The sequence below is a fragment of the Terrapene carolina genome, unplaced genomic scaffold (assembly GCF_002925995.2).
Source record: "Terrapene carolina triunguis isolate 2854851 unplaced genomic scaffold, T_m_triunguis-2.0 Scaffold48, whole genome shotgun sequence".
Lineage (NCBI taxonomy): Eukaryota > Metazoa > Chordata > Testudines > Emydidae > Terrapene > Terrapene triunguis.
This window is the reverse complement of record NW_020664399.1, coordinates 4129454-4146098: the sequence shown is the minus strand read 5'-3', so window position 1 is coordinate 4146098 and position 16645 is coordinate 4129454. Positions and strand designations below refer to the sequence as shown.

The window sequence follows — 16645 nt, the reverse complement described above, 5'->3', positions numbered from 1 at the left end:
ACCCGATGCTGTCACCCTGAACCAGTAGGTGAAAGCCCCAATCTGATACTACCAGAGTCCCTTGAGTCATCCAGTCCTTACATTGCACATATTTTATTCACTTTTAAAAAGCCATGCTAACTTTTAAGGTGCTTTCATAAAAACAATCAGAAAACACTTCCACAAAAGGTTGAAAAGAAATGTTGATTGGTGTAGGACCCTTTTACAGAACCAATTAGCACAGCAGTGGGTACACCACCTTTTGAGGTTGAAAAGCTGTAATTACTGTTTTTAGTGATGTGTAAGTGGTTTTCATTTTTTCCCCTTCTATTAGGTATAAAATGGTTGGCTGTGGCAGTCTATTGTGAAGACCTCGGAACAAATACCAGAAATTTCTCCACTCAGTTCTTCATGATGTAAATGCAGTGTGACCTTTCCCCAATGGGCAGTTAAACCATGGACATACTAAAAAAAAAACATTTTGGACTGTTTTTCTAAACCAGGCTTCACCTTCCCTCTTGGGGACCTATTAAGGGATTACATCTGAAAAGAAAAACAAAAGAGAGAAGGAAACATTGAACTGGAAAGTTATCCTACAATGAGAATTATGAGCACATCTTGTATCTGCCCAGTCCTAGTTTGTCTCTGTTTTGTGCAGAGGTGTTATGGAGCTGCTCATCATGGCTCCATCAAGGTGACCAGAAATCAAACCAAACACATAGAAGGTGAAACAGAAGTGCACCATCGTCCCAAGCGTGGATGGGTATGGAACCAGTTCTTTGTTTTAGAAGAACACCTGGGACCAGATCCCCAGTACGTGGGAAAGGTAAGGTCTTATTTCTTTTCTGTAAAGGGGTACAGGGACATTAGGAGAGGAACATATTTTTCTAGATGCCAACCTAGTTGATGTCTCCTGTAGAGTTGGAAGCACCTCAGAAGTCAATGATGTTACAGACATTCACAAATTATTTGCCCATTATCCCTATTTATTTACAATAATAATCATGATGAGTAAAAAAGATGACATAACTATAACATTCACTATACTGCATCATCCTTAGTGTTTTATGTTAAAAAGACAATCAAGGGCTGCTGGAGCAACTGCTGCAGTTCACACTCCTCAGTGAGATTCTGTACTATCCCAAATGCAACATGTTCAATATACCATTACACATAGATGCTGACTACTTCAGAACGAGTTGCAAATCTTCCCTGAGAAATTTAGGGACAAGAGTTGTCCATCAAAGTGTAGGCCAACTTTGAGATCCATGTGAAGAAGCACCATTCTGGAGCGAGTTTCATTGGGACTCTTCCTCTATCAGAAGGTACATGATATGCTTCCCTCCACAGCTGGCCATGTATGTATCTGGGGGGTAATGGCACCATATCTACCACATCCATTTAGGGGGCAACTTTAAAGTAGTAGGAGCCCAACGAGAGTGCAAGGACTACATTTATGTCTGGCTTTTATGCAGTGAGTTCAGGGGAAAGGTCCTTATACTTTCCCACCACCCTTACGCTCCTGTGTAGGTGCCAGCCAAAAACTGGCTCCCAGCATGTAATGTTGTCTGTATGAGATAATTCATGCTAAAAAAAAAGTCATTACAAGAACATGAAGGCTGCGAAGTGTCATTTCCTGACTTCTGAGAGCCTCCAAGTTACAGGCAGTCTAAACACTGTTCTCTTCTACACATTATGATACAGCCTTTCATTAAATCATTTTAGTTTTTCCTTAGGACCCCCACCTCATTCATTGCTCAGGATGGACGGTGCTCAGGAAATGAGGCAGCTATTCATTCCCGCCCCCCCCGCATCTTCCACATTCAATGTGTGGCCCCATCCCTCATTTGCTGCACTCAGTTCAATCTCTGCACCGAATAAGGATATTATTTTTCCTTCTTTCTTCATAGGGTTCTCTTTGATGCTAACCATTTTAGTATCTTAGTGCCTCACAAAAGTTAGTGAATTTATCTTTGCAGCAACTTCCTTACAATGGGAGGTATCAATATTCCATTTTACGTTTGGCAGTAGTTCTGATATTCTAATTTAGTGTAGAGATTGACCATTATCATCTTAGGTAGCTTTATTTATTATTATTTTTATTCAAAAAGGGAAATCTGGCCAGTAGAGATTAAAATAATACTACAGTAGTAATCAACAGAATTTAAATCATGGTTGCTGTGTTATAATGTCTCTTCATTTTGAGAAATAGGTTTCTGAACTGCTGTGATTTCTACGGTAATTTCATCTACATTATCTAGGTTTTATTTGATGTGCCTTTAATTTGACAAGAGATTTTCCTACCAGGACCCTAGATTTATGAAGGAGTACATGGGTGGGTGTGTCTCTGTAATTCTAGGCATCTGTTCAATGTCACTGACCTGCCAATGCTGTAAATTATTAATCCAGTCATCTATTCTGCCTCATTGGTGTTAGCGTTAGATACATGCCCTTTCACATTTTTCATGCCCAGTTTAGGAATAACATCACAAGAAGAGAATCATTATGTAAAATGCTGTTATAATGTTGCAGTCATTGTCACTGTAACGTACAGTAAGGACTAGAATATGTCTCTAATCAAAATGGTGAGGTAGCTCATCCTTATTATGAGGATGGATTAATTTTTTGTATTGACTGTGTCTTGTACAGCATGTGCTCAGACACATAGGCCTTAATTTATACATACTCATCTAGTCTGACCTCGTACACATTGCAGGCCACAGAACCTCACCCACCCATTCCTATAATAGACCCATAATCACTTGGTGAGTTATTGAAGTCCTCAACTCATGATTTAAAAACTTCAGGTTACAGAGAATCCAACTTTTACACTAGTTTAAACCTGCAATTGACCCATGCCCCATGCTGCAGAGAAAGGCGAAAAAGGTTCTCTGCCAATCTGACCTGGGGGGGAATTCTTTCACAATCCTAAATATGGCAATCAGTTAGATACTGAGCATGTGGGCAAGATCCACCAGCCAGGCACCTGGGAAAGAATTGTCTTTAGTAAGTCAGAGCCCTCCCCATCTAGTGTCACATCACTGGCTGTTAGGGATATCTGCTACCTGCAGTTGCAGATTGGCTACATGCCATTGTAGGCAGTCTTATTATACCACCCACTCCATAAACTCATCAAGCACAATCATGAAGCCAGTTAGGTTGTTTGCCCCCACTAATCCTTTTGGAAGGCTTTTCATTCCTCTGATGGTTAGAAACCTTCCTTTAATTTCAAGCCTAAGCTTGTTGATGGCCAGTTTAGATCCATTGGTTCTTGTGTCCATATTAGCACTTAACTTAAATAACTCCTCTCCCTGCCTGGTATTTATCCCTCTGGTGTATTTATAGAGAGCAATAATATCTCCCCTCAGCCTTCTTTTGCTTAGGCTAAACAAGTTAAGCTCTTTGAGTCTCCTTTCCTAAGGTAGGTTTTCCATTCCTCTAATCATCCTAGTAGTCCTTCTTTGCACCTGTTCCACTCTGAATTCATCTTTCTTAAACATGTGAGACAAGAACTGCACACAGCAATCCAGATGAGGTCTCACCAGTGTCTTCTATAATGGTACTAACACTTCCCTATCTCTACTGGAAATACTTCGCCTGATGCATCCTAGGATTGCATTAGCCTTTTTCACAGCCGCATCACATTGGTGGCTCACAGTCACCCTGTGATTAACTAATACTCCCAGGTCTTTCTCCTCTGTCACTTCCTATGGATAAATCCCCATTTTATAGCAAAAATGTTATTCCCTAAGTGCATGACTTTGCACTATCTGGGGTGCATCAATATCCAGGCCACTTCCCCCCAGTGGCTACTGGAGATGGGAGAGTGGGCCCGGGCTTGCCCACTACTCTGGATCCCAGCCCATGGACCCTGTAGAGTGCCGGTGTCTGCTGTGTCCCTTTAACAATGTTGCATGGCTTTTCTAATTCCCTGGGCCACTTCCCCACAGCTCCACAGCATCTTCACCCTTACCTCAAGGCCTTGTCCTAATGGAGTCCTAGCAACCAACTCATGGCTCCTTCTCACTCTCCCCAGCTTCTGGCTGCGCTGCCCTGTCTGGGGTTCCACATTGCTACAGCTCTAGCAAGGAACTGAACTCCCTCTTTCCCTGCAGCTCTTCTTAGGCTACGTCTTCACTACGGGGGGGGGTCGATTTAAGATACGCAAATTCAGCTACGCGAATAGCGTAGCTGAATTCGACGTATCGCAGCCGACTTACCCCGCTGTAAGGACGGTGGCAAAATCGACCTCCGCGGCTTGCCGTCGACGGCGCTTATTCCCACCTCCGCTGGTGGAGTAAGAGCATCGATTCGGGGATCGATTGTCGTGTCCCGACGAGACGTGATAATTCGATCCCCAAGAGGTCGATTTCTACCCGCCGATTCAGGCGGGTAGTGTAGACCTAGCCTTATACTAGGCAGCTGGGCCCTGATTGGCTGTGTCCCACACAGCCACTCTAAGCAGCTTGGAAGACCCCCTCAACTTCCCTTTTTTGGGGCACGGTGTGGCAGGGCCACGAGGCCTCTGGCAGGGAGCCTCAGAGGATCTGGTATACCCTGTCACATAGGTACTATATTAGCAATCCTCCATTCATACGATATAACCCCCTAATTTACAGATTAATTAAAAATCCTTGCTATTGTTATTTTTAAATTTCATATTCCAGTTCTTTAATATTCTTGGATGGAGATATCTGGGTGCCCTGATTTAGTCACATTAAGCTGTTGATTATGACTTTGACATTGTATGTGGTAATTTCTACTTCCATATTCTTATTTCCATTAGCCATCCTGCCACTACCCCTAAGGTTTTCATTGCCCTTATTAAAAACTGAGACAAAGTATTTGTTTAGGTGTTGGCCCATGTCTAGATTATCTTTAATCTCCGCCCCATCCTCAGTGTTTAGTGGTCCCACATCTTCTTACCTTGCTTTCTTTTTATTTATATATACTCGATCATAAGCCGGTTCGTTTATAAGCTGACCCCCCCAAGATGGATAAGTAAAAATGGAAAATTTTTATAACCTGTTCATAAGCCAACCCTATAATTCAGGGGTCAGCAAACGTTGGCTCCCGGGCCATCAGGATAAGCCGCTGGTGGGCCGAGATGGTTTGTTTACCTTGAGCGTCCACAGGCATGGAGGTAAACCTAAGTAAACAAAGTGTTCCGGAGCTCCAGCTGCTTACCCTGATGGGCCAGGACAGCAACTGGTGGGGAAATTTTTTTGGTGGGGAGAAGCTGGGAGTCGGGGGAGTAAACCCTGTGACCACCCCCCACATGACCCCACCCCTAGCCCAGGACCCCCACACTCCCCATCCCATCCCAGGGGGAGGATGTCTCTGGCCTGGCTGGAGCTGTTCCGGCAGGCTGGGCAGCGCGGCTGCAGCCTGCTCCGGAGGGCCAGATCGGGCAGCGCGGCCACAGCATGGTCCAGCAGGCTGGGCTGGGCGGCGTGGCCACAGCCTGCTCTGGGGGGCGGGGCCGAGCGGCACGCCTGCAGCCTGCCAGCCCTGGAGCTGTAGCTGCTTTGGAGGCTGGGGAAGAGCAGCATGGCCAGAAGCAGAGAGACTCTGGCCCCGCCTCTTCCCTTCTGGCTCTGCTGACTGTGCTGCCTCTCCTTGCTCCCTCTGTTGGGAGGAGGGGCTGTGTCCCACCTCTTCCTCTATGCACCTGTTCATAAGCTGACCCCCTTCTCTGGTGCTTCCCTTTTTTACTAAAAAAATTCAGCTTATGAACGAGTATAACTATAGTACCTTTTACTATTGGTTGTAATCTCCTTTGCAAGGCCCAACTCTGCTTAGCTTCTGGCTGTTCTCACTTTCCACCCCTACACTTTCTGACCTCCAAGAGGTAGCTTTCCTTGCTGATCCTTCCATTCCTTGTAGGCTCTCCGCTTTAACTTAATCACTTGTTTGAGATGCTTGCTCATCCAGCGTGATCTGCAACTCTTCCCTACAATTCCCCCCCTCCCACATCACCCTACTTGGGATGCAGACTTCAGATAGTTTCTGCAACTTGGATTTAAAATAATTTCAAGCTTCTTCCACATTCAGATCCTTTAGTTCTTCAGTCCAGTCCACTTCCCTAACTAATCCCATTAATTTTTTTAATTTTCCCTTTTGAGATCAAGGACCCTAGTTGCAAATCTGTTTTTCTTTATCCTTCCATTTAGTTTAAACTGAAGTAGCTCATGATCATTCAACCCAAGGTTGTTTCCTGCAACCCGTTATTCTGTGATGTCCTCACTATTCACCAATACCAAATCTAAAATGGCATGACCTCTTGTTCATTCAGGAACTATTTGTTGAAGAGACTGTCAGCCATCACATCCGGGAAAAACTGGGCCAAACTATTATTAGTAGCACTTGTCTTCTAATCTATATCTGAGAAATTAAAGTCTCTCATAATCCCACAATTGCCAGTAGTATTTATTTAATTTAAAACTTTAGAGGTCTCTATCCATATCTAAATCAGATATTGGGGGCCTGTAGCATACCCCAAGCACTATCTTGGGGAAGAAAGCTATCAGAAGTTCCCCCAAGGCGACTTTGACCGAAACAGACAGTTTTATCCATTCCATCACTTCCAATTTCTTTGCAGTCTACCTCATCATTAATATCCTTTATTTTTGTCTTTCCTGAACAGCATATCTGTACTCCAGTCATGTACTCAATATCTGTACTCCAGTCATGACTACTGTTCCATCATGTTTCTGTTATCCCTATAATATCTACTTTCACTTTCTACACCAGTAGTTTTAGGTCCTCCATTTTGTTACCCAGACTCCTTGCATTGGTGTACAAACAACTTAGTTGTTTCTGTTTGGCTTCCCCCAGATTCCTCACCCAATTAGGTACAGTCATTCTACTGCCAGTATTGCCTACCTGCCTGTTAGCTTCATTGGTATAGACACTATCTTTCCCTCTTAAACTCTGTTCTCCTACCCATTGCTCTTCCTTTCTCAATTGCTGTATTTCATTTTGATTTTCTTCCTGGTCAATATTAGAATCAGGCATGGAGATTACATAAGCACCTCCCAACTGTCACCCCTGAGTTCCTAGCTTAAAGCTCTTTTAATCAGTTTTGCCAACCTCTATTCCAGAAGTCTATTTCCCTCCCTACAAGGGTGGAGTCCACCCATGAGAACCAGTCCTCTGTCCATGAATGCCTTCCAGTGGTCTAACATCCCAAAACCCTCCTTATAGCACCACTGTCTAAGCCAGCTGTGAATCATCAAAATCTTGTGGTGTCTTCATTCTCCTCCTCTAGGAACAGGTAGAATCCTACTGAAGATCACCTTAGCCTCCATTTCTTTATGTTTCTTCCCTAGCCTGGCACAGTCTTTCTTGATGTGTTCCAGCAAGAATCGATCAGTATAATATTTTCCCATGTGAAGGAAAATCAGTGGACTCTTTTGTGCTCCCATTAGGATCCTCTTCAGCCTTACGTCTTCAGGTCCATGTTCCATATCTTAACTCCCAGCAGAGAGCAAACTCTTCTGTTCTCCAGATCAGCTCTGGTTACAGGCCTGTCTATTCTTCTTAGTAGGAAGTCACCAGTCACGTAGACCTTCCTCTTCCTGGGGGGTTGGTGGGATTCTCCGGACTTCCTCCTGTTCTTTCTGGCTGCAAGTCATCCTGTATCCTCCCAAAACTCCGAACTCTCTCCATTGACTCTTCCCCTCTTCTTGTAGGAATAGCAGCTCTTAGCTTCTTCCTTGCCGTCCCACCTTCTGTTACTGCCTGCTGTGCCCCTTCTTCATTTTCCAACTCAGCAAACCTCTTCCTGAGCTCTTTCTCCTTCACTAGCTGGTCTTTTCCTGTCCCTGGTTCTCATAGTCACATCCTTCCACTACCCTCTTTCCTCACCCAGCAATCTATCCTCGCTGTTCTCCAGTCCATCTTACATCTGCGAGTCTTGACATTTCCCTTCAGACTCCTCTTGCTTTCCCTCCATCATGCCCAAATCCCCTTTGAAACTCAACCATAGTTTCCACCTGCACCTCCAAACTTTGGATCTTTTCTTCCATCAGCTCTATAAGGCAGCACTTACAGTATACAGTACAAACAAAGCTCTTACAGTTTGTACAGTATACAGTACAAACAAAGCTCTTTCTGGATACTCCCCTTACAAACACCCACTCAAACTCACCTGGTTCCAGCTCTGTTTGCTGGCTCTTGTGCTGCTGACTGGCTACTTGGCTGCCTTTATAGGACCCCTAATCAGGGCTGTGCAATCAAAGTTTCTGATTCTCTCTCAGCACACTGCTCCCTTCCAGACTTTGCAAACTGAAAACACACACACACGCACACAAACTCAGTTACTGCCCCTAAGGAATAGGGGTTTGCCTGTTCTCTCCTTCTCCAACAAAACTCCCACTCAAACTCCCCTAGTTGCAGCTCTGCTGGCTCCTGTGTCACTGATCCTGAATTTTAACACATTATACACCCATTCTTAAAGTGTAATATTTCTATTCCCCTAGAAACATGTTGCTAGGAGACTGGAAAATTGTATGAAATTAATCTATATTAGTAACACTCTTAAGGTTTTTATAGGAACATGGAACATAACAAAATACAGCCCTTCACTAATTGGGATTATGATAAGAATGAGAAATGGTCCTATTGTACATGACTCTCTCTCTGATGTTAAGATTATTATTAACATTGCCTCGCTAATGTGGTACTTGAGGGTCATATGTAAAATAGTGGAGTATATATTTCTGATACATGCAGAATCAGTCACTACGTTAAAAAGGAAAATTATGGTTGTTCTGGGGAAGTTTTCCTGAAAACTTCCAAGAGAACCAGAATATCTAACCTAATATCTGTCCTTGCGAGATGTCCAGCATATATACATGCAATAAAGAAATTCCATTATATGGAGGTATTTTCTTGATAGCGACAAAATGCTCCATCCTTCATGAGCGTTCAATGAGTCAAAGGCTCATGAGGACTCTTACCTCTGAGTGGGCACTTTACATGATAAGGTAAAGCTCTACATTCTCCATTGAGTCTTGAGCACTGGATGAAGCAGGGCTCACATATGCAGAATGTCCTGGGAAGGAATTGGGTACAATCCTTCTATGCAGTGCACTACTCTCATAAAATGGGAGAGTCCCAAGAGGAGAGCCACAAAGAAGTTGGCACTGCTTGCTGCATCATCTCCTCACTTGCAATAGTTCACACTGGGTGTATTTTCCACACATAAAAGAAAAAAAAAAACCTATGTACTTTCAGTGTAGCTGGCTTTTTATGTTAAACTAAGGAAAACAACAAATAGAAAACTTGATGAGAGTGATGGAAAATCAGAGCTCATCGTGCAGTCTATAAGATCCTCAGACATCCCTGCCTCTGACAGACAGGTACTTATACTCCTGGTATGTTTAAAAGTGCACTGCACAGGAAACAGTATCATAGCTCACATCCTCAACATTCCTCACCTTGGAGACAAAACTAAGGTGCACTGTGATGGCGGGGTGGCAATAAAATCTGACTCTTGAGTGAGTTATGCTGCTAAGGAAAATAGTATAGTGATATAGGCATGGGTTCCATGAAGTTGGAATCTGATATCTCTGATGGTGATTGTAGGGAGCCAGGGTGGCTGCCCTCCGAACCGGAGGTAAAAGGGCCTTTCTCTCAGCCGGAGTGGGCGGGGCCAGCCCAAGCTAGCTCCACCCCCCGGAAGGGGAGGGGTGGAACAGGAAGTATAAAGGGCGGGGCCCTTAGCTCAGTCAGAGCAGCACCAAGGAGGGAGGCAGACGCAGACCGCGGGCTGCTCCCTTCAGATCCTGCTGCCGTGCCAGGGGAGGCCCTGGACCAAGGGAAACCGCACCGGGAGGACGGACTGGGGCTGCCAGGACTGCCCGCTGCCGAGTACCCAGGGGAACTGGAGGAGCCGGAGTGGGAGCTGGAGCTGCCAGCAGCCAAGGACTGGGGGGAGCTGGAGGAGCCTGAGCCTAAGGGGGAGCTGGAGCTGCCAAGAGCGGACTACCCCGACGCACTGACGGGATCAGAGGGATCCGGACGAGCGATCGGGTAGGAAGTAGCCCAGGGACAAAGCTGCACAGTGGTGAGTCTGTATCACGGAGGGACCCCGCTGATCCAGTGGCGGGACCCTCGTCCTGCCACCATCAGGGCCCTGGGCTGGAACGCAGTGGTGTAGGGTGGGCCTGCGTTCCCCTACCCGGCCGAGCCGCGCTATTGACCATTACCGGCGCTCCCCTGCCTGAGGGGCGCACTACTGACCTTTGCCGGCGCTCCCCTGCCTGAGGGGCGCGCTACTGACCTTTGCCGGCGCTCCCCTGCCTGAGGGGCGCGCTATTGACCATTACCGGTGCTCCCCTGCCTGAGGGGCGCGCTACTGACCATTACCGGCGCTCCCCTGCCTGAGGGGCGCGCTACTGACCTTTGCCGGCGCTCCCCTGCCTGAGGGGCGCGCTATTGACCATTACCGGCGCTCCCCTGCCTGAGGGGCGCGCTACTGACCTTTGCCGGTGCTCCCCTGCCTGAGGGGCGCGCTACAGACTCTGGCTGGCAGCCTTTCCGCTGCTAATTCCCCGCTGGCGGAGGCTTAACCCTGGCCAGCCCGTGACGACGTAGCTCCCCACCGCCCCCTAGCGGGTAGGCGGACCAACACCGATCACAGTGATCCTTAGGTTCTGTGAGGTTTTAAGGGTACACCCCTCATAAGTAGTTGCAAAAATCTTCCCTCAATGGGGGAATGAGTCTGGGAGTATTTTAGCCTTTTCTTATTTTTATTTTTTTACTTTTCACTGTAAAATACTTTGACACACTATTTATGATGACAGTGTAGCAAAGCATACCAAATGGAATGATATGACTCTCAGTTAAAGGGAGTTCAAGTGAGATAATATGAGAGGAGGATCAGATTTTTAAGAAAATTATAGCATTTCCACTGCCATGGTAAAATATTGCACTGCAAATTAGCCATATAGAGAAAGAGATTCCCCATTATCATGCAGAATTTTCAAGATAATTCCTTGGAAGTTTTATTCCCTGAAGACTGAAGATACAGTATATTAAACTTGCATGCAGTGCTGTAGCCAGGTTGGTCCCAATATATTAGAGAGACAAGGTGGTTGAGGAAATATCTTTCATTGGACCAACTTCAGTCCAAGCTTAAACAGACCTAAAGAAGAGCTCTGTGTAGATTGAAAGCTTGTGTCTCTCACCACCAGTTGGTTCAATAAAATATATTACCTCACCCACCTTGTCTCTGTATATTATACTTGTCATTCATACTTCCTGAAAAAGACAATGTGATGACATGATGCTGAAAGAGATTAGTTCTAACACATAGCAATTGATTTAGTATTTTTCTGATAATATCAAGAAAATTGCAACTTTGTCTTAATGTTAGTAAGGAGAGAAACTGAAAATATAGAGCTTAAACCAAATGCTAAGGAGGGAAACACGAGTTGTTTTCACTACATCACATGTATAAAATGCTTTGTATTGAACCTTACTAATAAGCTCATATGTAATAAATAATGTAACTAGAGTTTGAGCATTTTCATATGATAAATTAGTAGACTGAATTACATTTATTTTAATAATTTGAAACAGTGTTCTTACTTGATAAAGAAAATGAAATGAAAAATGTACGTGCCTCAATCTCGCTGAAGATTTTGCACATGGTTTGTTAGCTGTCTTCATGCCTTTATAAAAATGAGTGCAAGTGGCATAATCAACAGCTAGAAAAAAATATGTGCTTTGTTTTATGCCTTTTAAAGTTGCTAGTTTCACAAATAATAAATTCTGATAAAATTATTTTTCCAGGATTTATTGCTGGTGAAAAATGATGGTGGCAATAGTAATGTAGCTACATGCACATGAAAGAACAGCTTGTTCCTTTCCTACACTGACCTCGGGTACTTCCAAAAAGTTGTGATTTAAATGTGACTTGCAATCAAATCCTTTATAATGTAGGAAAATGGCCCGCAAGTCTGTTCTTAAAAACAGATAAAAGTAATTATATATTTAATTTATCCTAGTTTTTTACACTAAAAATTCATGTGTTGTCTACCCTGTTTTGTTTTGTTTTTCTGGATGACTAGAGAAGTAGCAGGTTTTGAGACCATAGATACCCTGGATGGAAAACCTGATTGATTGAGAGAGGAAGTGATTTTTATTCAGACTGTTTAAAGAAGTGTGTGTGTAAAACAGTTGGAAGAGAGATTTGTTCTTAAAGTTTCACTACAACGACTCCTTCAATTAAGGGTTGAGAGAACTCACAAGCTACCTTTCTGGGTCCTTCAAGGGAGCCCTCCAGCAAAACAGCAAAGATAACATGTAAAATTCCTGATACTATTCTTCTTCAAGAATACAAAGTAAAAGTTTCTCATCTTTAGTACATTATAAAGAAGCACAAAAAAAAGCACAAACCTTTTCAGGTCATTTGTAGGTAAATTTTCTATTTTATTGTTTTTTTTTTTCTGCTTTTCTAGTGTCTGAGGCTGCTTAGGAGCTTGTTCTTGCCACCCTCACTCATGATGAATATTCAGTAGAATATTGTTTTTGTCAAAAGGCTTTATCCAGTTTGTTAGCCTCGTCCTGTAAACTGTCAGATTGCTGCAGTGAGACTATCATTTCAGTTAAATGTTCAAATCAATTTTATCAGGGTGAACTCATCTTCCTTGAGATTATTTTTAATACTGAAAAGTCAGGACAAGACTCAGCTTTCTCCTTGTTGTTACTCCTTGCCCTTTCACCCCATATCCACACAGGCCAGTATCTGTAGCACAATAACTTTTAAAACATTTTCTGCACTAAGTTGAAACATTGATCAAGTCAAGACTTTTAAGTGCACAGGGCCACTCATTCCTTAAACTAGCCACTTGCAATTTAAGGAAGGCCAGATCCAGGCCCTTGTTGCCTGCGTTCTGAAAGTAAGGAATATCTCATTAGGAGGATAAAACGAAGGCAACCACCTTTGTGTGGAACACTAGAGAGATGGTTGGAAATACTATTACTACATAACAAATAGATCTTGTAAATATCAAATATTCTTAGGGGGAAGGAAAACATGTATGGGAGATTATAAGCTTAAATAAAACTTATAAAGAAATCAGACACATTACATGAAATACTAAAACTGCAATATATCACACAATCTTTTGAAAGCAGCCATTGGCTTTTAACATGATATACTTCTCCAGGCCAGGGGGCCAAAGCCGAAGCCCAAGGGCCTCAGCCCCAGGCAAGGGGCCTGTAACCTGAACCCTCTGCCCATGGCTGAAGTCCTCGGGCTTGGGTTTTGGCCCCAGGCCCCAGCAAGTCTAAGCCAGCCCTGGCGACACTATTAAAATGGTGACACCATTAAAAAGGGTACATGCACAGTTTTTAATTACAATAAAAAAGTTGTTGGAAAATAAGGAATAAAGCAGTAGATGTGTTGCCTGAACCTTTTTGAGGTTAATAATGTTGGATTAATGGCCAATTGATCTGACAGTGATGATGTTCTTCCCCTAGAATCAGGCTACACAGAATTCACATTGTGGAGCTCAATATCTTGTGGGGAGTCTCGGAGTGGATGACAAGGACACTCGCACTGAGAGCAAAATAAAGCCTTAGATACCTTTATGAAAATAATGGATAAAGCTAGGAAAGATCCAAGCTACATAACCCCAATCCTGTATTATCATTCTCTTGTTATCTGTGTTATCATTCTATGCATAAGTTCTTAGTATTGCATACTCATACCCTTAGTTGAGGACCTGGTGGTAAGAGACAAAAGGACCAGCCCGGTCTCTGGCATTCCACATTTGATTTAAGCTCTATATTTTCAGTTTCTCTCCTTACTAACATTAAGACAAGAAAGTTGCAATTTTCTTGATATTATCAGGAAAATACTAATTCAGTATTGCTATGTGTTAGAACTAATCTCTTTCAGCATCATGTCATCACATTGTCTTTTTCGGGAAGTATGAATGACAAGTATACTATATAAGAGACAAGGTGGGTGAGGTAATATATTTTATTGAACCAACTGGTGGTGAGAGACACAAGCTTCCCCAACGAGTTGAAGGGTCAAGTAGTAGAGAAGCAGACAGCAATGGAAAAGGCCCAGGAAAAAACAGCCCCGGATCACATGATGACTGTCCTGTTATAGTGCCTGAGCATCATCTGCTCGTGTTCAGTCCTCCATGCCCATATTTAGCCTTTTTACCAATATAAAACTGAGGTTTACTTATTCTATAGGTTAACATATTGTTATGTGTAACTACCATTTCAGCGCATGATCATACCGTCATCCCTTGCTTAAGCGGATTTGCGGCTGTTACTTCCATGTTCCTTGCAGTAGCACTTACTGGAACATTCTAACTCTTACCATTGAGCAAGCTCTTCTTAGTTCCCAAAATCTAAAGGTAACTGTTGATCTGTGCCAAGGGTTACAGCCTACTTAACCACACTTATGCTAACCTATGCTCCAGCTAATATCTTACAGGATACAGGCCTGTACGGTTCTTAACTGAATATCATAAAGGCAAGACAGTGAATAGAATGGGGTGAATATAATGGCCAAGCTTGCCCTCTGGGTTACAGATGAGAAATCCAAGGGTTTAACTCAGTATTATAATTTTTTGCTCCTTCTTTTGGTAGATGTCCATGATCATACCATAGGTACATATATTCTACTGGCTTAAAGTAGCAATAGGGAGATCCAAGATTTACGGACAACTTTATAAACATTTAAGGATAATCTCTAACTATAAAAGCAATTATCAGTCAGAACAATGTGAAATGACTATTTCAGATTTTTTGCTCACCAGCTTTTTATTGCAGCTGTGGGAGCTATGGAAGGTTCTTGGTGAGCAGTTAACTTTCATGTATGTCATTTCCCCCCTGTGAGCTTGTCAGTTGCAGCTTGAACAGTTTTCAATAATTCTGAATAGAACACAGAGAAGGGAACTTCTGACCTTATTTAGAGAAGAATGGAGGAGGTGGTGTTTTCATCCAGTTTAGATTTGTGGCTGTAGAGTTACAGCCACAAGCCTAAACTGTGGTCAAGCTGTGTAAGTCAGGAGAGCAGGGCTGTCCTTAGCCATAGGCAGAACAGGCAGCCGCCTAGGGCACCACACTACCTGGGGGCACCGCTCTGCCCGGAGCCCGGACAGACGGGAAGCAGTGGAGCATTTAACAGCAGGGCTGCTGGGTCCTAGAAAGAGCCGAATGCAGCACAGTCTGAGGGAGGGGATTGGCTGCTGGGGTCTCTGGGAAGGGAAGGGGAGGGAGTAGGGGTGGGGGAAGGAACTCACCTGTGAGTGTGACTCTTTCCCCCCGGCGTGAGGTGAGGCAGGCTCGGCGGCTCTGGCATCAGTATCCTTTGTTGTCCCCCATAACGTCCATTCTTCTCCACCCCCCACCCCACAGAGCACTCCCCCTTCTCCCCCCCAAGGAGCACCCTTCTCTCTCTCTCCCCTCCCCTCCGGCAGGGCTGGGTTGGGTTGGGTGAGGTGCTGGGTTGGGGGGGGGAGGCTAGCTGCCTGCCTGCTGAGGAATGAAAGTGAAAGTGAAAGTAACTCACTTCCTCGGCAGCCAGCCAGGATTGGCATGGTCATGCGTGGCTGGGCTGGGGATAGCCAGATATCATGTGTGAAAAATCAGGACAGGGGGTTGGGATAGGGTGAGCAGATGTCCCACTTTTATAGGGACAGTCCCAATTTTTGGGTCTTTTTCTTATATAGGCTCCTATTACCCTCCCACCCCCTGTCCTGATTTTTCACACTTGCTGTCTCGTCACCCTAGGTGGGGGTAATTGGTGCCTATATAAGACAAAGCCCCAAATATCGGGACTGGCCCTATAAAATCAGGACATCTGGATCTGGTCACCCTAGCTGGGGAGTGCGTCTCTCCCTTGGGCTGGCAGCGATCCATCTCATCCGGGGGGAGCTGCGCAGGGCAGGATGAGCTGTTGTGGCTCCATGGGTGCCCCGTCCCTGAGATCAGATGCTGTGCTAACTTCACCATGGTCCGTGGGGCTGGCAGTGGTGCCCATTGGTGTGTGATCAGACCTGAGGGTTTGCTGCTGCTGTTGCCACTCTGCACCCCAAGAGGTGGATTTTGGGGTCCTGCAGTTTTCCACCTATCTCCTCTTCTACTGCAGCTGTTGGACCAGCAGGCTGGGGGTGAACCAAGCATGAAAGCAGTACTGTGTTGCCATTTAGATTGTCATTTAACAACTTTGTTTGCCAAGAATGCTTGCTAACAATCCCTGAATTCAATTTCAATATTTAAAAAAAAAAAAACCAATATCTTAGCCAAAACCAGAAAATTAAGTTGTTGACAATTATTTGTGACAAGTTTGGTTTGGGGCAGGGAGTGGGCCAGTTTTCGTCAGAGAAACAAAAAATGTTGACTGACTTTCCTATAGCCCTGTTACTGCTAAATAGAGCCCTCCAACAACTGTAATATGCTCATCTCCTTACTAGTGTATAGAGCGGGGGTCGGCAACCTACGGCACACGTGCCAAAGGTGGCACACGAGCTGATTTTTGATGGCATGCAGTGGCGGGCTGAGTGGCTCAGCCCACCGCCGCTCTGGGGTTCCGGCTGCTGTCCCATTGCCAGCCGGGGTCCCAGCCGCCGGCCCCACTCAGCGCCTGCTGCTGGCCTGGGGACCCCCAAGGAACCCCAGGCTGGCA

General features: G+C 44.6%; 1 protein-coding gene across 1 annotated transcript in view; it reads left to right on the top strand.

Moving 5' to 3' along the window:
* Positions 1 to 458: 458 nt before the first annotated feature.
* LOC112108663 (cadherin-18) overlaps positions 459 to 16645 on the top strand; it is a 284382-nt gene continuing 268195 nt past the window's right edge. The window contains exon 1 of the mRNA XM_029912500.1: positions 459 to 805. Within this exon, the coding sequence (XP_029768360.1) occupies positions 578 to 805 (228 nt within the window). The 5' untranslated portion in view covers positions 459 to 577. The remainder of the gene's footprint in view (positions 806 to 16645) is intronic.